Raw genomic sequence first — 19,558 nt, 5'->3', positions numbered from 1 at the left:
AATACAAAATAATAATAATAAAAAAAGGATAATATTAAAATAAAATAAAATAAAATATAAAATTAGATTAGATTAGATTAGATTAGATTAGATTAGATTAGATTAGATTAGATTAAATTAAATTAAATTAAATTAAATTATTTAAAATAATATTAAATAATATTAAATTAAATTAAATTAAATTAAATTAAATTAAATTAAATTAAATTAAATTAAATTAAATTAAATTAAATTAAATTAAATTAAATTAAATTAAATTAAATTAAATTAAATTAAATTAAATTAAAATAAAATAAAATAAAATAAAATAAAATAAATAAATATAATGTAAAATAAAATAATACCGTAGTAAAACGGTGGCTAATTTCTATAAGGTTGATATTTTTTGAACTGGTCAAATAAAGATTTAATAAAGAAGAATTTTTGTAACACAGATAAAAATTGTCATGGTAATACCAGGCTTTTTAAATAGAGTACTATAGTAATACCATGATTTTTTAACATTACCTTCATAATGGGATTATTTTGCACTATTCTGCATTCAAATTTTTCCACTTAAACACGTGGTATATGAATTAAGTGCCATGAATATGATATCATCTAGCATGAATTTATAGGGTCACATAAAGTACCACGATATTATCACAGTAATACAATGATAGGACTACCTTAGTTTTCAGTACGAACTATTTTTAATCACTGAATACTGCAGAACTCAGCTGGTGAGATTCTCTCGAGTCCTGTGTCAGAGCAGGAAAAGACAAACATTCTCTCCATCTCCTCTGTGGACTCTAGACGGCTAACAAGCATCTGCTTCCTGCCTCACAGCGCTTATTAAAGACAGTCTGTGTTTGAGAGAGGCGTTTGAGGACGAGAGAGGCTGTCTGTAATTATCAAGACTGCCTCGACAACCGGCTGCATTTGTGAATCGGGTTTTAGGTTCAAAGTTGAAAGAATATATTATTATTTTTTTTTTATTTAAAATGCATTGTTTTTTATGTATAATGTCCACAAATATTTGGACACTTAACGATGCTATTGGTTGTCTATCACCATTTCTGTTTGAAACCTAAAACTGCAGGTTACTATACATAAGTCAAATTGTTATTCACATTAATCACATTTTTACACTTTTGCTATGAAATCAGCTGAATAATTGTTTCCTATGGCATTAAGATTTAATATCATGTTTCCATGGATACAGGTCGACGTTCGCCCGTGTGGGTGTGCGAACGGAGCAACATGCGTGACCGACATCAAGCATCCTGCTGGCAGCGGCGAGTACCTGTGTGCTTGCCCTACGGGTTTCCGTGGCGACCTGTGCCAGGAGGACCTGAACGAATGCGGTTCTGACCCGTGTGGAGCTGGAGTGTGCGTGGATCTGATCGACGGGTTTGAATGCCAATGCCCAGCTGGACTCACAGGTGATTAGCCTAGTTTAGATTTAGATGATTTGTGCACTGCAGACATGATGGGATGTCAGGACGTCCAAGTTGCGTACCTAAGACCAAAAAGGGTGGTTCTGAATGTTTCCTTAAGTTTCTATTCGCCGCTAAATATAATGTCTGTCCAAGAACAAGCACATCGATAAATCTTTTACGAATGTGGTGTGGACAATAGGAATCACCTCTCGCATTACTAACGCACATCACACAAAGATGTTTAATGTAATCGACAGCTTTCCTCTCCACGTTGTTCCAGAACAAGAGTGGGCTCATAAATAATCTACGCATGTCTAAATGGTCTTTTATGTCCTTTTCTTTCATCAGATCAGGTATTATTATTAAACCTATAATAATCGTTAACATGAGTCGATTTGTTTTGGTAGTTTTGGTTCTGTAGTTAGCAACGTCTGTTTTTCTCTTCTACCCCCTGTTGGGAGATAATATAACTACACAATTTGAGTTAGTTTCCGACATACAGATTAGTGTTGTCACGATATCCTGTTTTGACTAGAATGTCATCATAGCCAAAATAATTCACGGTAACAATATTCTCACGATATCTGTCGTAATTTTCTTTTAGAAGACTGATACAGTCGGATTTATTTTACGATTTACTTTAGTATTAATGACAATGTCTAACCGTGTGGAGCAGTTTTTTGATCGATGGATGCACATTTTAAAGCTTCAAAACGTCATCCATGTACTACCATTATTAAGCATGGAAGAGGCAAGATAAATGGTATTATAACTCCGACTGTCTTCGTCTAAAAGATGTAAGATCATTTACACCTTGGACGCCTTTGAGGGTGAGAACTGCGGGTGTGATGTTGTTTTCCCTCTAAACTATCCCTTTAAGTAATTCGGCCTGTTGCTAAGTTGTGTCAGTATTGGGGAGGGCAAGACTGCCATAAACACATAAAGGTGATTGGGACGCTTTGATTTTTATTGGTTGTGGCACAGTAACGTTTACATTTCTTAACCTATTTCAATGCTTGAAATGCCATACAGTATGTTTCTAAAATCCCTTTTGTTCTGCAGTAAGTAAATAGATAGTGAAGGCTTTCTTTAAACTAAAGTTTCAAACACACAAGGTGTCTCTTGATGTATTTATTTATTTTTCTCACAAGGTGGTTATGTGTATTATGGGCTTAGTGTCAAGGCTGAAATCTCATCGCTGAAGATGTACGAATCAGTCTTTGCTCACTAAGGTCATTGATATGTTAATTGAAAGGACTACGATTTTGTAAGAAATTGCTTGTGTGACTGGCAAGCAACATTTGGTAGATTTGGAAAAGGTCTGATTTTCCTTGTAATTGAAATCTGATCAAAAATGAGTGTCATACAGTTTTTTATTATTTTATTTTGACCCGTTAATGCAATAAACATATTCATACCTACATATGTAATATTTATACAATTAAAACCTATAATATATATAAATCTGGTCCCTTTGCAGGATTTTTCATGTTTCATGATGTTTATAATGATTTATGGGCACCACAGGTTTGACGTGTCAGGAGGATGTGAACGAATGTGAGGGAACCCCGTGTTTTCCCAGTGTTACGTGTGTGAACATCCTCGGCTCCTTCAGGTGCGGGCCCTGTCCTCGTGGTCTTGAGGGAAATGGGATCTCCTGCAAAGGTAAGAACGATCCCTGTGAAAGCAGCGTTGCCAACTCTTTTCAATGGAAAGTAGCTAAATGTCGCCAGATGACGTCACACGCTAATTTGCGTATCATCGACATTTTTTTTTAATTTGCAATGGTCAAACAAGGTCAAAAAGTGATTAGTTCTTGGAAACACTGACTGTTTGTACATGCAAACTGAGGCATTCTTATTTTTCAAAAAGCGACAAATCTAGCTACTTTCTGAATAATAAGTCTGTAAAGATGTATGAAAAGTCGCTAAATATAGCGACAAAGTCGCCAAGTTGGCGACACTGTGTGAAAGTAACATTTCCTTCCAGAGCACGTTTGCGTCTGGAGAAAAAAAATAACATTTAGCCGAGAGCTTAAAAACCAGTCGCAAACAATAATTTGACCTCTGCTTTGTTGCTTGCCGGAATGGGAACAAAGCAGTTTTTCGTTTTGTTTCGCCTTCACACGTGGAGGCCAAAGCAACACAGTTTCGGCGTTCCATTCAGGGTCTGCTTCAGGGAACGTGGGGTGTTTTATTTTATCAAGGACTCGGCTTGAGAGCTACCCTTTGAAATATGCTCACGGAGTTGACACAGGAAAAAAAAGAAGCTATATGAATTTTGACTTGAGAGGAGAATGGATTGCAGTTAATGCATGAATGCATTTAAAGGGAGAGTTCACCCAAAAGTTATTTGACTGTCATTTAAAACCTGTATATGTTTGTATATAAAACCTGTGTGTTGTTTGTTTTTGTCTGCGCTTTTACTCAAGTGCGGCTTCACACAGATGTGTTTTCCATCCTTCTTCCGTTGCACCTTGGCAAGATGTTCTGCAACTGTCTTGACAGTAATCTGCAAGCTATAACACTACTCAACATCAGAAAGCCCTGTGTTCACAGTTTCCAGGGATTCAATGACTTCTTCATCCAGATCTGGCCTGGATAGGCTATTACAATCACAATATGTCTTGATTTGGGCATGTTATGGCACAAACAGAAGCTTGATGCACTGCTGGCCTTTGATTGTGATGGGCAGAAGTGCTGGCGGCACGAAATATAATCCAGATGGCAGCTTGATAGCTCTCCATCTTTGTGGAAGGTGGAAGGACACGTTGGTTTCTCGACTCAAATTTAAAGTGCATTTATGAGCGAGACCATGCAAAAATGTGGTTGTTGTATCTCAATACGATGGATTTCATAAGTAATTTCTAAGAAATAAATTTTCATTTCCAGAATATATCAAGCGGAGGCACAAATGCATTGGAGCTTGACTTTGTAGGCTTAACGTGCACCTGGAAAACTTGTTCCTCCATTCGTTGCTACTTTACGAAACATATTGCATTTATAACACAAATAGCGTGAATGTCACAAAACTATGGAGAATGTAACAAAAACAGTACTCCTGTAGTTTTTATGAATTATCTGTATTATTTAAGTTTAAAGTGCCTGGACACATAGTCAGTTACGACGCAACCTCCCCCCTCCCTTTCGAACTATTACGGTGGCTGACAAAGGAATAAGAGATTATCACGTTTTTGCTTCTTTGTCGAAAGAGATGATGTAGAATCAACAAGGAGAATTTCATGTAAGGGGACCCGCGGTGTATGTAGATAGAAATAGCTCATTCTAAGTTAATAAAAGCATTTCTGTCAATAGATCCTCCAGAATTTTTTTTTTTTTTTTTAATTATAGTATGTATAAGTACATATATAAATAAATATAAAAAATATATTTCATTTTTTATAATATTGATATTTTGTTTTTTGTAGGTATTATTTGTTACTCAGTGCTGCTTTTTAAATCAATACAAACATAAAAGCAATGTAAAAATATTTTTCAGACTATCATTTAACACCGTAACATCACATTTTTAAAGAAATATTCTCTTTGATTTTGGAAACAACAGAACATGCTGATCTTGAATAAATAAATGTCTAAGTTTGAAAAACAATTATTTCCATCATTATTATTTTTTCTTAGTAACACAGTAAATGGTCCAACCTTTTCAAACACCACGCAAGGGTTAGAATTTTAGATATGAAGTATGTAAAACTAAAATAACTTTGGTTGCAATGTGCCATCCATACCAACATTGATGTTTTCTTTACGAGCATCATGGGAATCAAGCCTCTAAATCAACTACAAACGAACAGAAAATAGAAACAATTCCCTACAAATCCGTTTCTCTCTTTCACAGCTCCGGCAAAGTTGGTCACATCTCCTCCCATCATCAAGCCCCATGTCGTCCCCTCTTCCGCGTCCCCCGCCGTGTGGTCCATCAGCAAAACCACCGTCCCTTCTTCCAAAACGACCTCCACTCACCTCTCACCGGATTCCGAAGCTCCAAGCAAGACCCCGGTCAACAAAGCCGACACCACTCTGAGTAAAAAAACTGGCAAGTATTTCAACTATTGTTCCGGCTCTCCACATTCACAGATGGCTGGGAAATAAGACCGCGAGGCTTTCGTTCTGAGCCAAAAACGCCCACCGCTTGTGTCGTGACATTGCAGCGAAACCGCTCTTTGTCTTTGCCGCACGCAGCGTGGTGTCTCTCCAGTCCCCCTAGAGTCATTTCCTGAATTGGGTTTTTCTGAGCGCAATGTTCCCGGGAAATGACTTTTCTCCAGCTGTTGAGCACAAAGCAAGACAGGGCCTGCTGGCGTGGCTTTATGCTAGCACCTCTTAGCCTCTCATCTCCGTATAAAGCCTGAAATTAGCGATTCTAATTAGCCATGTCGTGCTCTCTATCTCTCTTTCAAGGTTGAGTAAAGGACATATTTTGATTTAGTAAAGGATAAAGGCACATCGCCAAATTGCTGTCGTGCGTTATTTCTTGCACTGATTCTGTCATCATTTATTCACCCTCATGTCGTTCCTGTATATGACTCATTTTATGTGTCGAACACAAAAGAAGATTTTTTTAAGAAATCTCCGTACAACGGAGCTCAATGGGGTCAGTGTTGTTTGCTTTCAGACGTTCTTCAAAATATCATCTTTTGTATACTGCAGAAGATAGAAAGTCATACAGGTTTGAAATGAAACGAGGATGAGTAAATTGTATTCTGTATAGAAAAGCACAGGTCATATTTGTGGTGATAACTGAAGTATTTGCAGTCCAGTCTGATTTGCCGGGGCAGTCGTATCAGACCCCAGGATGTTGAATGTAAATGGGCTTCCTGGCTCTATTGTCTCTTTTCCCATTTGTTCTCCAACCACTCGGCAGCTTTTTGGCATTGCAGCCAAATGAACATTTTGCTTTATTGCCACAATGTCGTCTTTTATTATTCGTCTCCTAATCCTACTGTAAAGCTCTCCGGTTGGCTTTAAACACTGTTCGGCATCAGTAGGCAAGCAGTGCCCAGAATGAAAGACTGCAGAGAGAATGTAATATGATTTTTTGTGTTAAATATCACTTGGAGTCCGATAATGGTTTTAGCTATATTTATCGCATTGCATTTCTGGGATTGTGTTATTTGTGACGGATAGCGGAGATGCTGCCTTAAAGCAATAGTTCACCTCCAAAAAATCTGTCATTTATTCACCCTCATGATGGTTGGTTAAAACCTGCATTTGACTCTATTTTCTAAAGCACAAAATAAGATATTTTGAGAAAAGTGTACATACAATGGAAGTCAATGGGTGCCAGTGTTGTTTGGTTGCCAACGTCATCCTAAATATCTTCTTTTGTGTTCTGGCGAAGAAAAAAAATCATACCGGTTTGTACATGAGGTTGAGTAAACCATGATATGACCTTCGTGTGTGCGTGAACCGTCCCTTCAAATTTGGCCACAAAGGATGATGTTGGATGCTTTAAAATAAAGGCTCTGTAGGCAGCGAACAAGATGTCGGAAGAGAGATATTGTCGCATAGTGAGAGTCCAATGTTATTCTCATTTTATGCTCAGACAGTTTAATTTTACAATTAAAAGGGTCACTGTGGACGCAAGACCTCCTGTAATTGTTTTGAATTACAGACTGAATTTTAAAGGTTATTAAAGACGCGGGGGCTCGGAGGTTCGCTACGCACTACGAAACATAAGGTTAAATGCATTCTCGCCGTTCGGCGGTACCCTTGTTGTCCTTTTTTAAATACTAATTGAAAATGAAATTAGACAGCGCCATCGACCGTCTCTTGGCCTCGGGTGCCCCTCATAGAGATTCAAAGTCGAGGTGACGCAGTACATCACCTTTCGCTTTGTCGCAGCCTCAATTCCACTTTCCGTTTCATCTGTCCGCTGTAATTATTAAGGGTAAAAAAATAATTGACACGGAGCGCCAGGGATTTTTTAAATCCCCGAAGATGAATTCGCTGTCCCGCGAGTCACCTTTTTTGAAGGGTGAGTGAGGCGCCGGTTTGCAGAACGGGAAAGGTGGACAGATAGCGTGCTTCTATCATCCTCCAGAGCACCTCATCTGTCACTAATACAGTCGCACCGGCTTGTAAATCGCCTGCCATCACACTTACAGGTGGAGATGAAAGGGAACGCAAGCTGTCGCCCCCCTCAGCCGATAAATCCCGCCGTTGTCTGAAGGATTTGCGCTGACCTTGCAGAAACGTGACAAAAAGCTTGGGCAATAACCCTCGATATGTGTAATCATAGAGCCCGTAAATCTATTTTTAATGGAAGACAGCTGCTAACTGTTTCATCATTCTCTGCTCCGGTGGCGGAGGGCGGGATTCTTTTTTATTTGACACCACATTGAAGACGCTTGACGGAGCAGGTGTGTGTCTGTGTGTGAGACGAGGGCATGCTTGTTTAATAAAATACGATGTGGGGTCTGCGTAAACTGCTGCGAAAATCAATTCCGGTGTGTATCTTGAATTTTGTTGCCGCTACATAGTGGAGTAATAGGACGTCAGTTTGTGTAGTTGAGTATTTGGTTCGTACTTTTAGTCGGGATGTGAGGTAAGCATTTCATGGCATTGCCTCACAGACTCCGACATCAGCGGACCGTCCCTGGTGTAAAGACCTCGATTTTACTGCATAGCTAATTCCTCACCGGTCTGTTCGGGGATGGCTGCCGTTCGGGGATGCGGATGCAAGGCTTGCAGTGGTTGCTGAGAGTGCTGAATTGTGGGAATGGAGTAAAGGTGAAGTCAGAGGATCGGTCGCTCTCAGGCCCCAAAGGGTTTCTGACCCTAAACTATTATCAATCACCCTTCGGGACGCTAATGAATGTGAGTTAAACCCTGACAGCACAGAATGTTAATCCACTCAAGAACAAGTGTAATAAACATTATAATTGTATGAATTTGGTTTCTTTGTTTAACTCTGAGGAAAGTTTTATTGCTAAGATGTTGCTCTTTCATAGCTCAGGAGATGCGATGGTGTTTTATTTAAGTATCAACATAGTCGGAGATGTTTCTTCTGAAATAGCTTCAAAACAAATGATGCAATTGTGCAAATACATAAAGAGTATGGAGGTATAAAATAAATAGATTGTAGAGGTGTAATAATCTGGATTTGGGTAAATTTGATGAGACATGTTTGAGTTCATATCGAGATGTTCAAAAATATAGACTTTTGATTGCAGATTTGACAAATCTGAGCTCACTTTGTTACATTGTTGAGATTTTTTCTGAAACTCTTATAGAGATTTTTTTTGTCCCAATTTCTCGAGAAATATGTGAAATGCACATAAAAACGTTTCCAATTGCTTTCCATTCAAAAAATGATGTTAAAGAGAAAGAGATCTTGTTTGTGTTTCTTCTTTCTCTTTATAAGCTACAGAAGGTTTTAAGAGTGTGTGTGCAAACAAATAAGTAAACATTTGTGTAGTTTTTCCAAAAAATAATAACAATAATATATTGTTATTAATAACATTAATGACATTGATTAAAAATGACTTACTTACTTTAATTCTTTTATTAATAATACCTTTAACAAAGGTCAAAAATCAAAAATGTGTTCAATGCATTCTGGGGTTGCTACATAATATTGTATCTATTAATGTGGATATTATTGTAGATGATCTAACCTAAACAGACAATAATCTGATTTATAAAATCGTTTTCATGTTATGTATCTTCGCAATGCAGGTGACCCCAGCAAACTACATACGACAGCCAAGAAGACAGCCAAGTGCACAAGTAGGCCGTGTTTCCCAGGCGTTCAGTGTATCGACCTGCGGCCTCCCTACATTGGGTACGTCTGCGGGCGATGTCCTCCAGGTTATCATGGCAATGGACGTACCTGCACCAAACAATCAAAACCTCCCGGTAAGTACTTATTTATTCCTGTCAATCTCTCGCTGAAAATGTTCCGTCGGATTTAAATCCGTCAGATATGCAAAGTTTCGCTTAATGCGTCTGTCCTCTAACGTTGCCAAATCCTGGCAGCTCCTGTTATCCACAAAATTAAACAATTAAACTTTTCCAAAGACGTTGCATCATCAACCACTTAATTTCCATCTCGACTCAGCTTGAAATTCGTCTGTCGATGTTTTCCACCCGAATCCTCTCTTAATCCTTTTGTTTCATCTTCCAAAAGCACACGGCTCTGGTAATTAGACAAAAACGTAGCGAACAGGAAGCTGTCGCAATCTTCCGAACGAGACAGGTGCTTTGATACGCTTGATAAGCGAGACCGGGAAACACCTGATGCTCGGTCACGCGCGCCTTGAAGAGGACTGTCTGCTGACCCTCAGTGGGTTTTTGGAAGTGAGACCAGTGAGGATTTAGTGAAGGAATGCTTATTTAACTTAACTTTAAAGAAGAGGAGCGAAAAACTACCAGACTGGATCTTATCCCTTATTATCCCTTAAGTACAGTGCGTTACATTTTCCTCTATGGAAATTTCTGTTGTTTGACTTCTTAATCTGTTGCTTTGCCTGAACAATCCTCCGAATTCATTTTTCGACGCTGCGTCTCAATGCACGGGTAAAAGCCTGCAGAGCGCTGTAATGACTTTTAATGCATTTCTCTCGTGAATGGGCCGCTGTTGGAATCGTTCCTAATAGCGCCGTTATCAGAAGTGAATCCATAAGCAGCCACAGTGGGAACCAGAAAAGAAACAGCTTCATTTTGCAAGCTAATTCCCTCATTGTTGCTACATGCCTCAGATTCACGCACACGCAAAAACAATCCTGCTTTTCGTTCATCAAAACATGTTTTATGCCATCTTGCTTACACGTGCACCGGAGAATAAATCCCGTCAGGTCCCCGCAGCTGTTTTATCACAATCAGTTGAAAGTAAACATACCTCGAATCGCTTTACTCAGATTAGCGTTTATTGCATAACATCTGCGCTCTTGAAGGTCTTGTTTTGTAAAACCTTCAAAGGTCTTCAGAGCTGTCGTTGAATCATATACTGTCAACCACGTCTTTTGATATAAAATATCAAAAAGTTTGATTAAAAGTTAGTACTTGCAATTTGTTTTCCATCCTGAGTCACAAGTTTCTCTTCTCATCTAGCTCTTCGCTACCAGCCACCGCCCCATACCCAACCCAAGAACATCCCGCCCCTGGCATCCCACAGCGCTTCCCATCTGCACCTCTCCGTCCTTCGATTCAGGCAACCTCAGAGACGTCTATCCTCACTTGCAAGGACCACAGGACACCAGCAGGCCACCGCTCGCATCCCCCTCCCGCCAACCTCTCCACCTGTCACGGCGAAGGGAGAGTCAACTGCGATGGTGGGACGCATGCCTGCCTTAACCAACAGCAGGGGACGTATCCTCGCTCGCTCTCATGACCAACTAAACGTTCCCCACGAGCAAGACGCCTCGTTTAAAGTCTTGGCAGGTGGATTCGCAGGCGTCACAGCCGAAGTGACCCCTAAAGTCACTTTTCCTCACACTTCGAGGCAAGCTGGGACATCTCCGAAACAACCAAGTCAGGTCGCAATATCCCTGGCTCGACCTTGGACTCTTCCCGATGGCCAGCGACCCATAACCGCTGCTCTGACCTCACGCTCTTTCTCGCTCTCGGAGGCAGAGTTTTCTGCAGATGGAAGTCTGGGACCTGGAATTCAAGACCCTTACGAGACCCAGCCGCTGTCTCGGGAGAGCTTCACCTACCTTGAGGAACAAGACCATACGCAGTTTGTGGACACCGAAGAGACTTTCCAGGACGGTAGATTCCAAAGTAAAAGTAAAAATGTAGTGGTGTTGGAGGAGAAAGGTTTCACCTGCGCAGATGTTACTTGCTTCCCGGCAGTCCACTGTGAACTAAGAAGAGATGGAAAACTTGGATGTGGACGGTGTCCTTTGGGGTACACGGGGGATGGACGAACGTGCAGAGGTAAATTTGGTTATCCAGTGATAAGTTTGTATAAAGGGATAGTTCACCCAATCCATCATGTCATTCAAAATCTGTGTATCACGCTTTCTTTCTGTACAACAGAAAATAAGATATTTCAAGAGAGTCTCGGTGGTTTTGTGTTTATACAATGGAAGTCAATGGGGGTCAATGTTGTTTGGTTACCAACATTCTTCAAAATATCTTCTTTAGTGTTTTGCACAAGAAAGTCAGTCAAACAGGTTTGAAGTGGCATTAGGGTGAATCAAGGAATAAAGGAATTTTCAAATTTGGGTGTACTGTCTCTTTAAGACTGCCTACTGAAAGCTACTGGTGTAAATAATAAGATCACTCCCCGAGCTTGCTTAAGCCACGAGTACTAAATGCATTCCTTGAGCTCAATTTCATGGGATTCATGACCCGTGAAAATTATCGGTGAAAGAACGGCTAGAAATATGTTTGCAGTTCTGATCATATTATTCTGCATTCATTTGTACAATTTTGAATTAGAATATAACCTCGACACCCTTATTTCATATAGTTTATTTTCAGGCATCGTATTTGAAGTATGCAAATAGGGTTAACCTGCAAAACACTCGCAGGTATCCTAGAAAAGTATGTCTGGGAATACAGCATTTTCACTGAACAGGAAGTTTCCAAAGTTATTAAAAGTTATAGGGTGAGTTGAAAAACAGACATAGAAAACTTTTTTGCACTTGTAAAACCTTGTGAAAGGTAAAAAATGGAAAATTATGTAATGAATTACTCACCCTTAAGTTGTTCTAAGTCCGAACACAAAAAAATGATATTTGGAGGAACGTTTGTAACCAAACCATTCTGGGGCACTATTGACTACCATAGTAGTATAGCAGTCAATGGTGCCCCAAAACGGTATTCTCTCCCACATTCTTTAGAACATCTACTTTAGTGTTTTACATAACAAAGACATTTATACAGGCTTGGAACAATTCGAGGGTGAATAAATATCGAAATAATTTATATTTTTGGGTGGACTATCCCTTTAATTTGAAGTCGAGTTAAAGTTTTAAGTTCGTTATTTTGTATTGGCTTCTTAAATCCAAATGTTTCAATTTGCTCAAATGTTCAAAGAGCTGAAGCCTTAAATGAGCCCACAGAAAATTTAGATGCAACAAATTACTTGTAAACGTAGAGTTGAGCTCTGAATTTCACGTCTCGTGCTCCAGGCTGTACATAAAGGTAACATATGTTTACGTGTCAATGGAGTGAATCATGTGTGTTTTTGGTGTTTACTGCTGTTTGTGACCTCAGCTGTATGCAAGCATGTCTGCGGTAGACACATGGAATGTGCGGCCCCAAGCACATGCCGATGCAAGAGAGGATATAGCGGACCCGACTGCAACACAGGTTACACACATACACCGATGTCTACCCGGCTTGAATAACACTCATCTCACATAAAGAAGGCAAAAAAAACCTGTAGGAAAATGTAATTCTGGATCTTCACAGCTGTCTGCAGTCCTGCTTGTGTGAACGGAGGCAAATGTGTTGCTCCAGATGTGTGTGAATGCCCATCGGGTTACCATGGAGAAACCTGCGAAAACGGTAAGTGTATGGGATGTTTAATCTTATAATTAAAATTGTCATTATTTATTCACCCTCATGTCATTTCGAACCTGTAGATGACTCTTTCTTCTGTCAAACACAAAAGAAGATATTTTGAGAAATGTACATACAATGTAACTCAAAGGGGGGTCAATGGTTTCCAACGTTCTTCGAAACATCTTCTTTTGTCGTTCTGCAGAAGAAAGAAAGTCATACAGGTTTTCTCTACAGCCTTGATGAGATGATATATGACTGTATTTTATGTGCATTTGCTCGTGTGAATATTCCCGCAGCTCTCTGCAGTTCACCCTGCCTGCATGGAGGCACATGCGTGGGTCGAGACACCTGCTCGTGTCCCTATGGCTTCGTCGGGCCCAGATGTGAAACCAGTGAGTCTCAATAAATCACCCCTCCTGGGTTGCGTATGTGCTTATGTGAATTTTTAATACAAGCTCTTGCTCCCCCGGTGGTCACGTGTGGTATTGTTTTAATTTCACACAGTGGTGTGCAACCGTCACTGTCAAAACGGGGGGAAGTGCACGTCACCGGATGAGTGCGAGTGTCTGGCGGGGTGGACGGGACCGTCGTGCGAGACAGGTTGGTGGGTGTGTGTGTGTAGTCGGCTCCCAATGGGACCAATCTCTTCTCACTAAATCTACTGTGTATGTGTGTGAGCTGTTTCCTGGTGGCATTTAGCTGATATAGAACCTCTGTCAAATTTTCATTCCGTCCCGGCAGCTTATAAAAAACTAAACCCTGAACAGGAAGCCTTTCAGAATAAAAAAAATACTTTCACAGAACACAATAGAAGATATTTTGGAGAACGTTGGTAACCAAACAGTATTGAACCTCATTGACTTCCTTTGTATAAACACGGAACCACGGAGACATTTCTCAAAATAAATGTTGTGTTTCACAGAAGAAATAGTCATATTCAGATCTGAATGACATGAGGGTGAATAAATTACATACATTTTTATTATTGGCTAAACTGTCCCTTTAAGAGATTAGTTGACCCAGAAATGAAATTTACTAACCTTCATGTCTTTCAAAACCCATAGCTGTTATACTTTTCTTCAGAAGCAAAAATATGATCTGGAATTATTTCCACGTTTTTGCGTTACGACTGTTCATGAAAAAATAACAACAATTAATTAAGAATCTTTTTCTGAAAACAATCTGTTTTGTTTTCATGAAGATAATAATAGAATAGAAAATGTAAATGAGATGTGGCATCTATTTAGAAAGCATCTAATTCACTTTGTTTTTCAAAATAGACATCAAAATACGTTTAATAAAATGTAAAACATTTATTATTGAATGTTTGAGAAAAATAATCGTACTGAATAGACGTTACAGCGGCAATAACATAAAACTTAACTTCCGGTAGACCGGTAGCATAGAACCAATAACTGTTTTATAATTGAATGTTATACAATTCATATACAATAAAATATATATTATATTTAGTACTGTCAAATGATTAATCGCGATTAATCGCATCCAGAATAAATTGAAAGTGATTCACTAAACAACGTCATATAATGTTTGTTTATGCATATCACAATTTAGCCAGTTTCATCAGAAATACGTGCCTGGTAATAATATAACAAGGGCTGTCAAACGATTACTTGCGATTAATCGCATCCAAAATTAAAGTTGTGTCTACAAAGTATAAGTCGGTGTACTGTGAATATTAATATTAACACATGCATGTACATTTATACATATTTAGGAAATACTTACATGTTTTTATTTATATTTCCCAATGAATATATATAATTGGGAAATATAAATAAATGCAATTAAATATTTCCTCAATATATATATATATATATATATATAAATTAGTATGTCTATGTGTTTATAAATAGAAAATGTATATGCACAATAAACCGATCAGATTAAACGCAAGTAATCATTTGACAGCCCTTGTTATATTATAACCAGGCGCGTATGTCTGATGAAACCGGCTTAGTTGTGATATGCATAAATAAACATTAAATAGCGTTGTTTAGTGAATCACTTTCAAGTGATTCATAAAATCATTCAAAAGCTGCTATTTTGTGTCAAAAATGATGGTGTCTTCAAGATCACTCTACTTCAGGGAATTGATTCACTACCAAAGTACAGATTGTGATCTCACAGCCCTGCAGCAGCTGAGAGATTTGATCCTGAAACATCTTTGACTCGATCAGTCTGCCTCCTTTGACCACTTGATCGTGGCTCGTGTTCTTATGTTTGTGTTCAAGCTGTATGTTATGTATCTTCAGCTTCGTGTGACCCCATGTGTCTCAACGGCGGATCCTGCGTTCGTCCAAACTCCTGCGTCTGCCAGCACGGCTTCTACGGGTCTCGGTGTCAAAACGGTAAGAGCGTTTCTCTTTGATGGACGGTTTCTTGAGAGCCGTGTCTCCACTCCTTAAGAGCTTGAAGCCAAATCGTGTATGTAATAGTTACAAAGTTTAGCTTTAAAATGATAAAATCAGCAAAAGTTTTGGTTTCTGTTGATGCCTTTCAAAGGTATTAAAACCCCAGAGGTGCGAGCAATGGGCGTTTAATGTGTATATATTGATTTCTCTACCTCTGTGGTGAGGTGATGAATCTCGTAATGGCTCAAAAATAGCCGCCCAGTAAATATGTGTGTGATCATAAGGACTGATTCCTAATGCTTTGTTTCTTTCAGGTTGTGTGAACGTATGGAGCGTGTTTTCACACTCGTTTCAGATTTGTTGTTTATATCCCCTCAGGGCTGTCCATTATCAGCTCAGAAAACATCAGTTTGATCTTCGCTCAGACGCTGATCTGATTTCTCGCTTTCTCTCCCAGCTGTTTGCATACCACCCTGCAAAAACGGCGGTCACTGTATACGTAACAACGTCTGCTCATGCGCGGACGGATATTCAGGCCTGCGCTGTGAGAAAAGTATGTGTCACAAACCTCTATTTAAATTATTACTATATTTGTATTAGTATATTATTATATAATTATCTTAAAGTTTATTTATATTATCTCTATTATTAAAAATGAAACTATTTTTTTAACAGAAACAGAAATTTTATTACACACATGAGATGCTCCTTAACAACTTCTCATTTATTATTATATGATTATATTATTATTTTATTTATATCATGTCTTTTTATTTAATTTCCTCTTTTTATCAATATTACTTATTAATATTATTTAATCTCTCATCTAAACATAATAACTGATTTGTTTCCTCCAATTAATGTTCCGATATGAATGTCATTTTATATTTATCAATTGAAAATACCATATTTATATATTATTAAAAGTAAAATTAAGTTCATTTAAAAATACAAATAATTAATCATTTTTTTATTATTGTGAATAATTATCATTAATTTTTAAATTACTATAAAACTTTAAATAAGTCTATAATAAAAATGTAATCTTATATTAATATAGATAGCTTTTCTTCATTATCCTTTCATTATTCAAGCATCCATTTCAAAAACTTTCTATTAAATGCAACTTCACTTTTGTAATGGACAAAACTAATATCATTTCTATTTAAACTTCTTTAACTTCTTTCTCCTCATTTCTTTGCAGGTGTGTGTGAGCCAGTGTGCATGAATGGAGGTAGATGTGTCGGACCAGACGTCTGCGACTGCGCATCAGGCTGGAGGGGAAAGAGATGCGATAAACGTAAGCTCATTCAATCCAACAATGCGAAACGAAAAAAGAATCCGCCGTATACTTGAAACTTGTTAAAGTTAAGTTTCGCTTTGTGTGTGTTGCAGCTGTTTGTCTGCAGAAGTGTTTAAACAGAGGTGAATGTGTCGGGCCGAACACCTGCCACTGCAGTCCCGGCTGGAAAGGAACTCTCTGCCAAATCCGTAAGTGACCCCACTCACCTCCACATTATGACGGAAATGTAATGCTTCCACTGCAAACACAGTGCGGCTAACCTCAAACCTCAGAGGAACTCTCTCTCTCTCTCTCTGTGAAAGAATCTAAATTACATCTCTCTGTTGTGCTTGTTGCTGATAAGCTTCAATAATAAACCGCAGAGATGGTCCATGTCTGTCAGGGGAGCAAACAGGGGAGCTTGTACAGTCAAGTGCCCAGGCTGGTTTGGGATCAGTCTGAAATGGGTCTTCCTTGAGCCTTTGTTTTGAATGCAAATGTATACACAAAAATGAAAATTACAGCAATACAAATTTATATATTTTTTGTTTTGTTTTACTTTTATTAATAATTTGAATTAATTTTATATTTATATTTTTATGTTAATTTTACTTACATTTTTAGCAATTTTCTTACGTGCTTTTGACATTTTTATATTGCTATATAAGTTATTGCTATATTCAATTTTAATTATTTACAATTGATAATTGCACTACTAAATGAAAATGAACAACAAAAAAAACCAATTAGCAACAAACAAAAATAAGTTCAAGTTGAGGTATTTTAAATAATATTTAGGCTTATAATTCTTTTCTTTCAATTAACACAAACGCTTTAGTAGATTTAGAGAAACTCTAATAACCATATTCGTAAGTACTATTTTCTAAACCCCGCATCTTAAACCAGCAGAAACGTAATTTTAGAAAATAAAGTCACAATTACATGATTAGAAAAAAATACAATTATAAAAAACACTTAAAAAATCTCTTATGAATTCTGAGAAATAATTTTTACTTTTTGTTTTGGCCGATAAATTGTGTTAAATATGTTTCCTAGCAATGTGCGAACAGAAGTGTCTGTACGGAAGTCGATGTGTCCGTCCCAACGTGTGTGCATGCCGAGCAGGGTACACAGGATCTCTGTGCTCCAGAAAGGTAAAAAATCAACCATCCACATATTTTTTTATCTCTAGTAACAACATTTTAATACATGCATCATGACATAAAGACTTGCAAGTGATTCTGCCGTTCCTTGTAAAACTTACAGAAGCTGTGACGTGTAATATTTGAATGTACAACACAACTAACATCAGCGTTCACATATACTTAGAATGCGTACATGCGAACATACAGTCATATATCTGTGTTTGAAAAATGAATAAATAATATGAATTATTGTTATGAATAAATATGACCCCAAACTCTGGACAAGTTTTTTTTATAAACTGCAGCACATCCTAAAGCATCATATCGCAAACTCTATTATACACATTATTTTTTTCCACAATATTCCAATAATTTCTTTACTATATTTCTGTTTTGGAAAGAAACAAAGATGCCAAAAAACACAATCTGCAAATAATGCACTTTTTCCTATTTTCCATTACAGCTTCCTGTCCAGAGAGGATGAGGAACCGGATGTGTCACGACACTGGTCCTTTATTTTACTACTTTTTAACCTGACAGGGTTACAATATCTGTTACAATTTGTAAATATCATATACAAAGACAATTATTTATGTATACAGTTTGGTATAATATAATGTGTTTTACTTTTTCTAAACTTTGTTGCATTTTTAAAACGATTCAGGTGAAAATAAATGGTTGCGTATTTTACAAAACTGTTCAAATGTATTTTGTTTTTTTAGAAAATATATTTATGCACAGACAACCAAATATCTGTTGTATAAACCAACATTATCTCAACCCATCATGTCAATGTAAGGTGAGACAAACAGTTTGTTTGACCAATAGAGGATGATGGGCAGTGTTCAAAGAAACCTATTTGGAAACCATTGGCTTTGAAATTGCTGTTTCCTCTTTTAAAACCTTCACCCTTCTTTACTCAAACACAATGACAAAGAAAAAGGCAGAGGAAACATCTCTCTTGTTATTCAATCCAACGCGCGGACAATTTGCCATCCCCTGCTATCCTTTTTCCGGCTAGGTGATTCGAAACTCCGCTAGACTTTATTTCTCGCAGGACGTCCCCTTTTGTGTGACTGGGTTGTGAAATAGGCACGTAAACATGCAGTTTATGTCACACCTCATGGAGCATGCGGCGGCTGCAGTTTTGTCGGCGATCAGCTGGCAAACATAAACCGACATCTCAGTGACAACACAAACAAGCATCTCTGCTAATTAACGGACGTCGACGGCGGCCATTAATGAGTCGGCCGCGAATAGACTCGTTCATGCATAGCTAACAACCCAGCTGTTCGTATACGATTACCTGAGATATGCTAAAATAAAGAGACCGGGACAGTAAACATTAAACAGCAGAGGACAGTAAACAACTCACGTTTGGCTGATGGTTCGTTTGAAAGGGGTTTAATTTATTGCTAATTTGTATGAGTTTTTCGTTTGTTTGTTTGTTTGTATAACCTGTGAAAACGTTTATACACTATTTAAAGGGATAGTTCACCCAAAAATGAAAATTCTGTCATTTATTCACCCTTGAATAGTGTAAAACGTGTATACATTTTTTTTCTGCAGAACACAAAAGAAGAGATTTTGAAGAATGTTTGTATCCGAACAACCGCGGTAATCGCATTGGTTTTGAGTCCATACAATAGTAGTAAATTGGCACGGCCGTCGTTTGGTTACCAGCATTCTTCAAAATATCTTCTTTTGGATTCTGCAAAAGAAAGCCAACACACGGTACCAGTAGATACCAACAGAGACCATTACAGTTTCCGTTAAAACCAATACATTTCCCAATATAAACATTTAACGCATACAAATTGACGTGTAACCTTTTATATTTTATAGTGGCGAGTGTTCA

General features: G+C 38.0%; 1 protein-coding gene across 2 annotated transcripts in view; it reads left to right on the top strand.

Annotated features, from left to right (window-relative positions):
* Positions 1–18,369, top strand: part of si:ch211-246m6.5 (von Willebrand factor D and EGF domain-containing protein) — a 51,823-nt gene extending 33,454 nt beyond the window's left edge. The window contains exons 18-32 of one of the 2 annotated variants that reach the window (XM_056758568.1): positions 1,205–1,424; positions 2,949–3,086; positions 5,277–5,474; positions 9,119–9,298; positions 10,493–11,320; positions 12,608–12,703; positions 12,806–12,901; positions 13,195–13,290; positions 13,403–13,498; positions 15,175–15,270; positions 15,731–15,826; positions 16,478–16,573; positions 16,669–16,764; positions 17,612–17,709; positions 18,164–18,369. In XM_056758568.1, the coding sequence (XP_056614546.1) occupies positions 1,205–1,424; positions 2,949–3,086; positions 5,277–5,474; positions 9,119–9,298; positions 10,493–11,320; positions 12,608–12,703; positions 12,806–12,901; positions 13,195–13,290; positions 13,403–13,498; positions 15,175–15,270; positions 15,731–15,826; positions 16,478–16,573; positions 16,669–16,764; positions 17,612–17,709; positions 18,164–18,184 (2,451 nt within the window). In that variant the 3' untranslated portion in view covers positions 18,185–18,369. Of the gene's footprint in view, positions 1–1,204; positions 1,425–2,948; positions 3,087–5,276; positions 5,475–9,118; positions 9,299–10,492; positions 11,321–12,607; positions 12,704–12,805; positions 12,902–13,194; positions 13,291–13,402; positions 13,499–15,174; positions 15,271–15,651; positions 15,827–16,477; positions 16,574–16,668; positions 16,765–17,611; positions 17,710–18,163 lie in introns of those variants that run through there. The other variant, XM_056758569.1, reaches the window with a different exon arrangement.
* Positions 18,370–19,558: the final 1,189 nt, after the last annotated feature.

Source organism: Triplophysa dalaica, chromosome 10, assembly GCF_015846415.1.
Source record: "Triplophysa dalaica isolate WHDGS20190420 chromosome 10, ASM1584641v1, whole genome shotgun sequence".
NCBI classification, from domain to species: Eukaryota; Metazoa; Chordata; class Actinopteri; order Cypriniformes; family Nemacheilidae; genus Triplophysa; species Triplophysa dalaica.
This window is presented reverse-complemented; position numbering and strand designations above follow the sequence as displayed.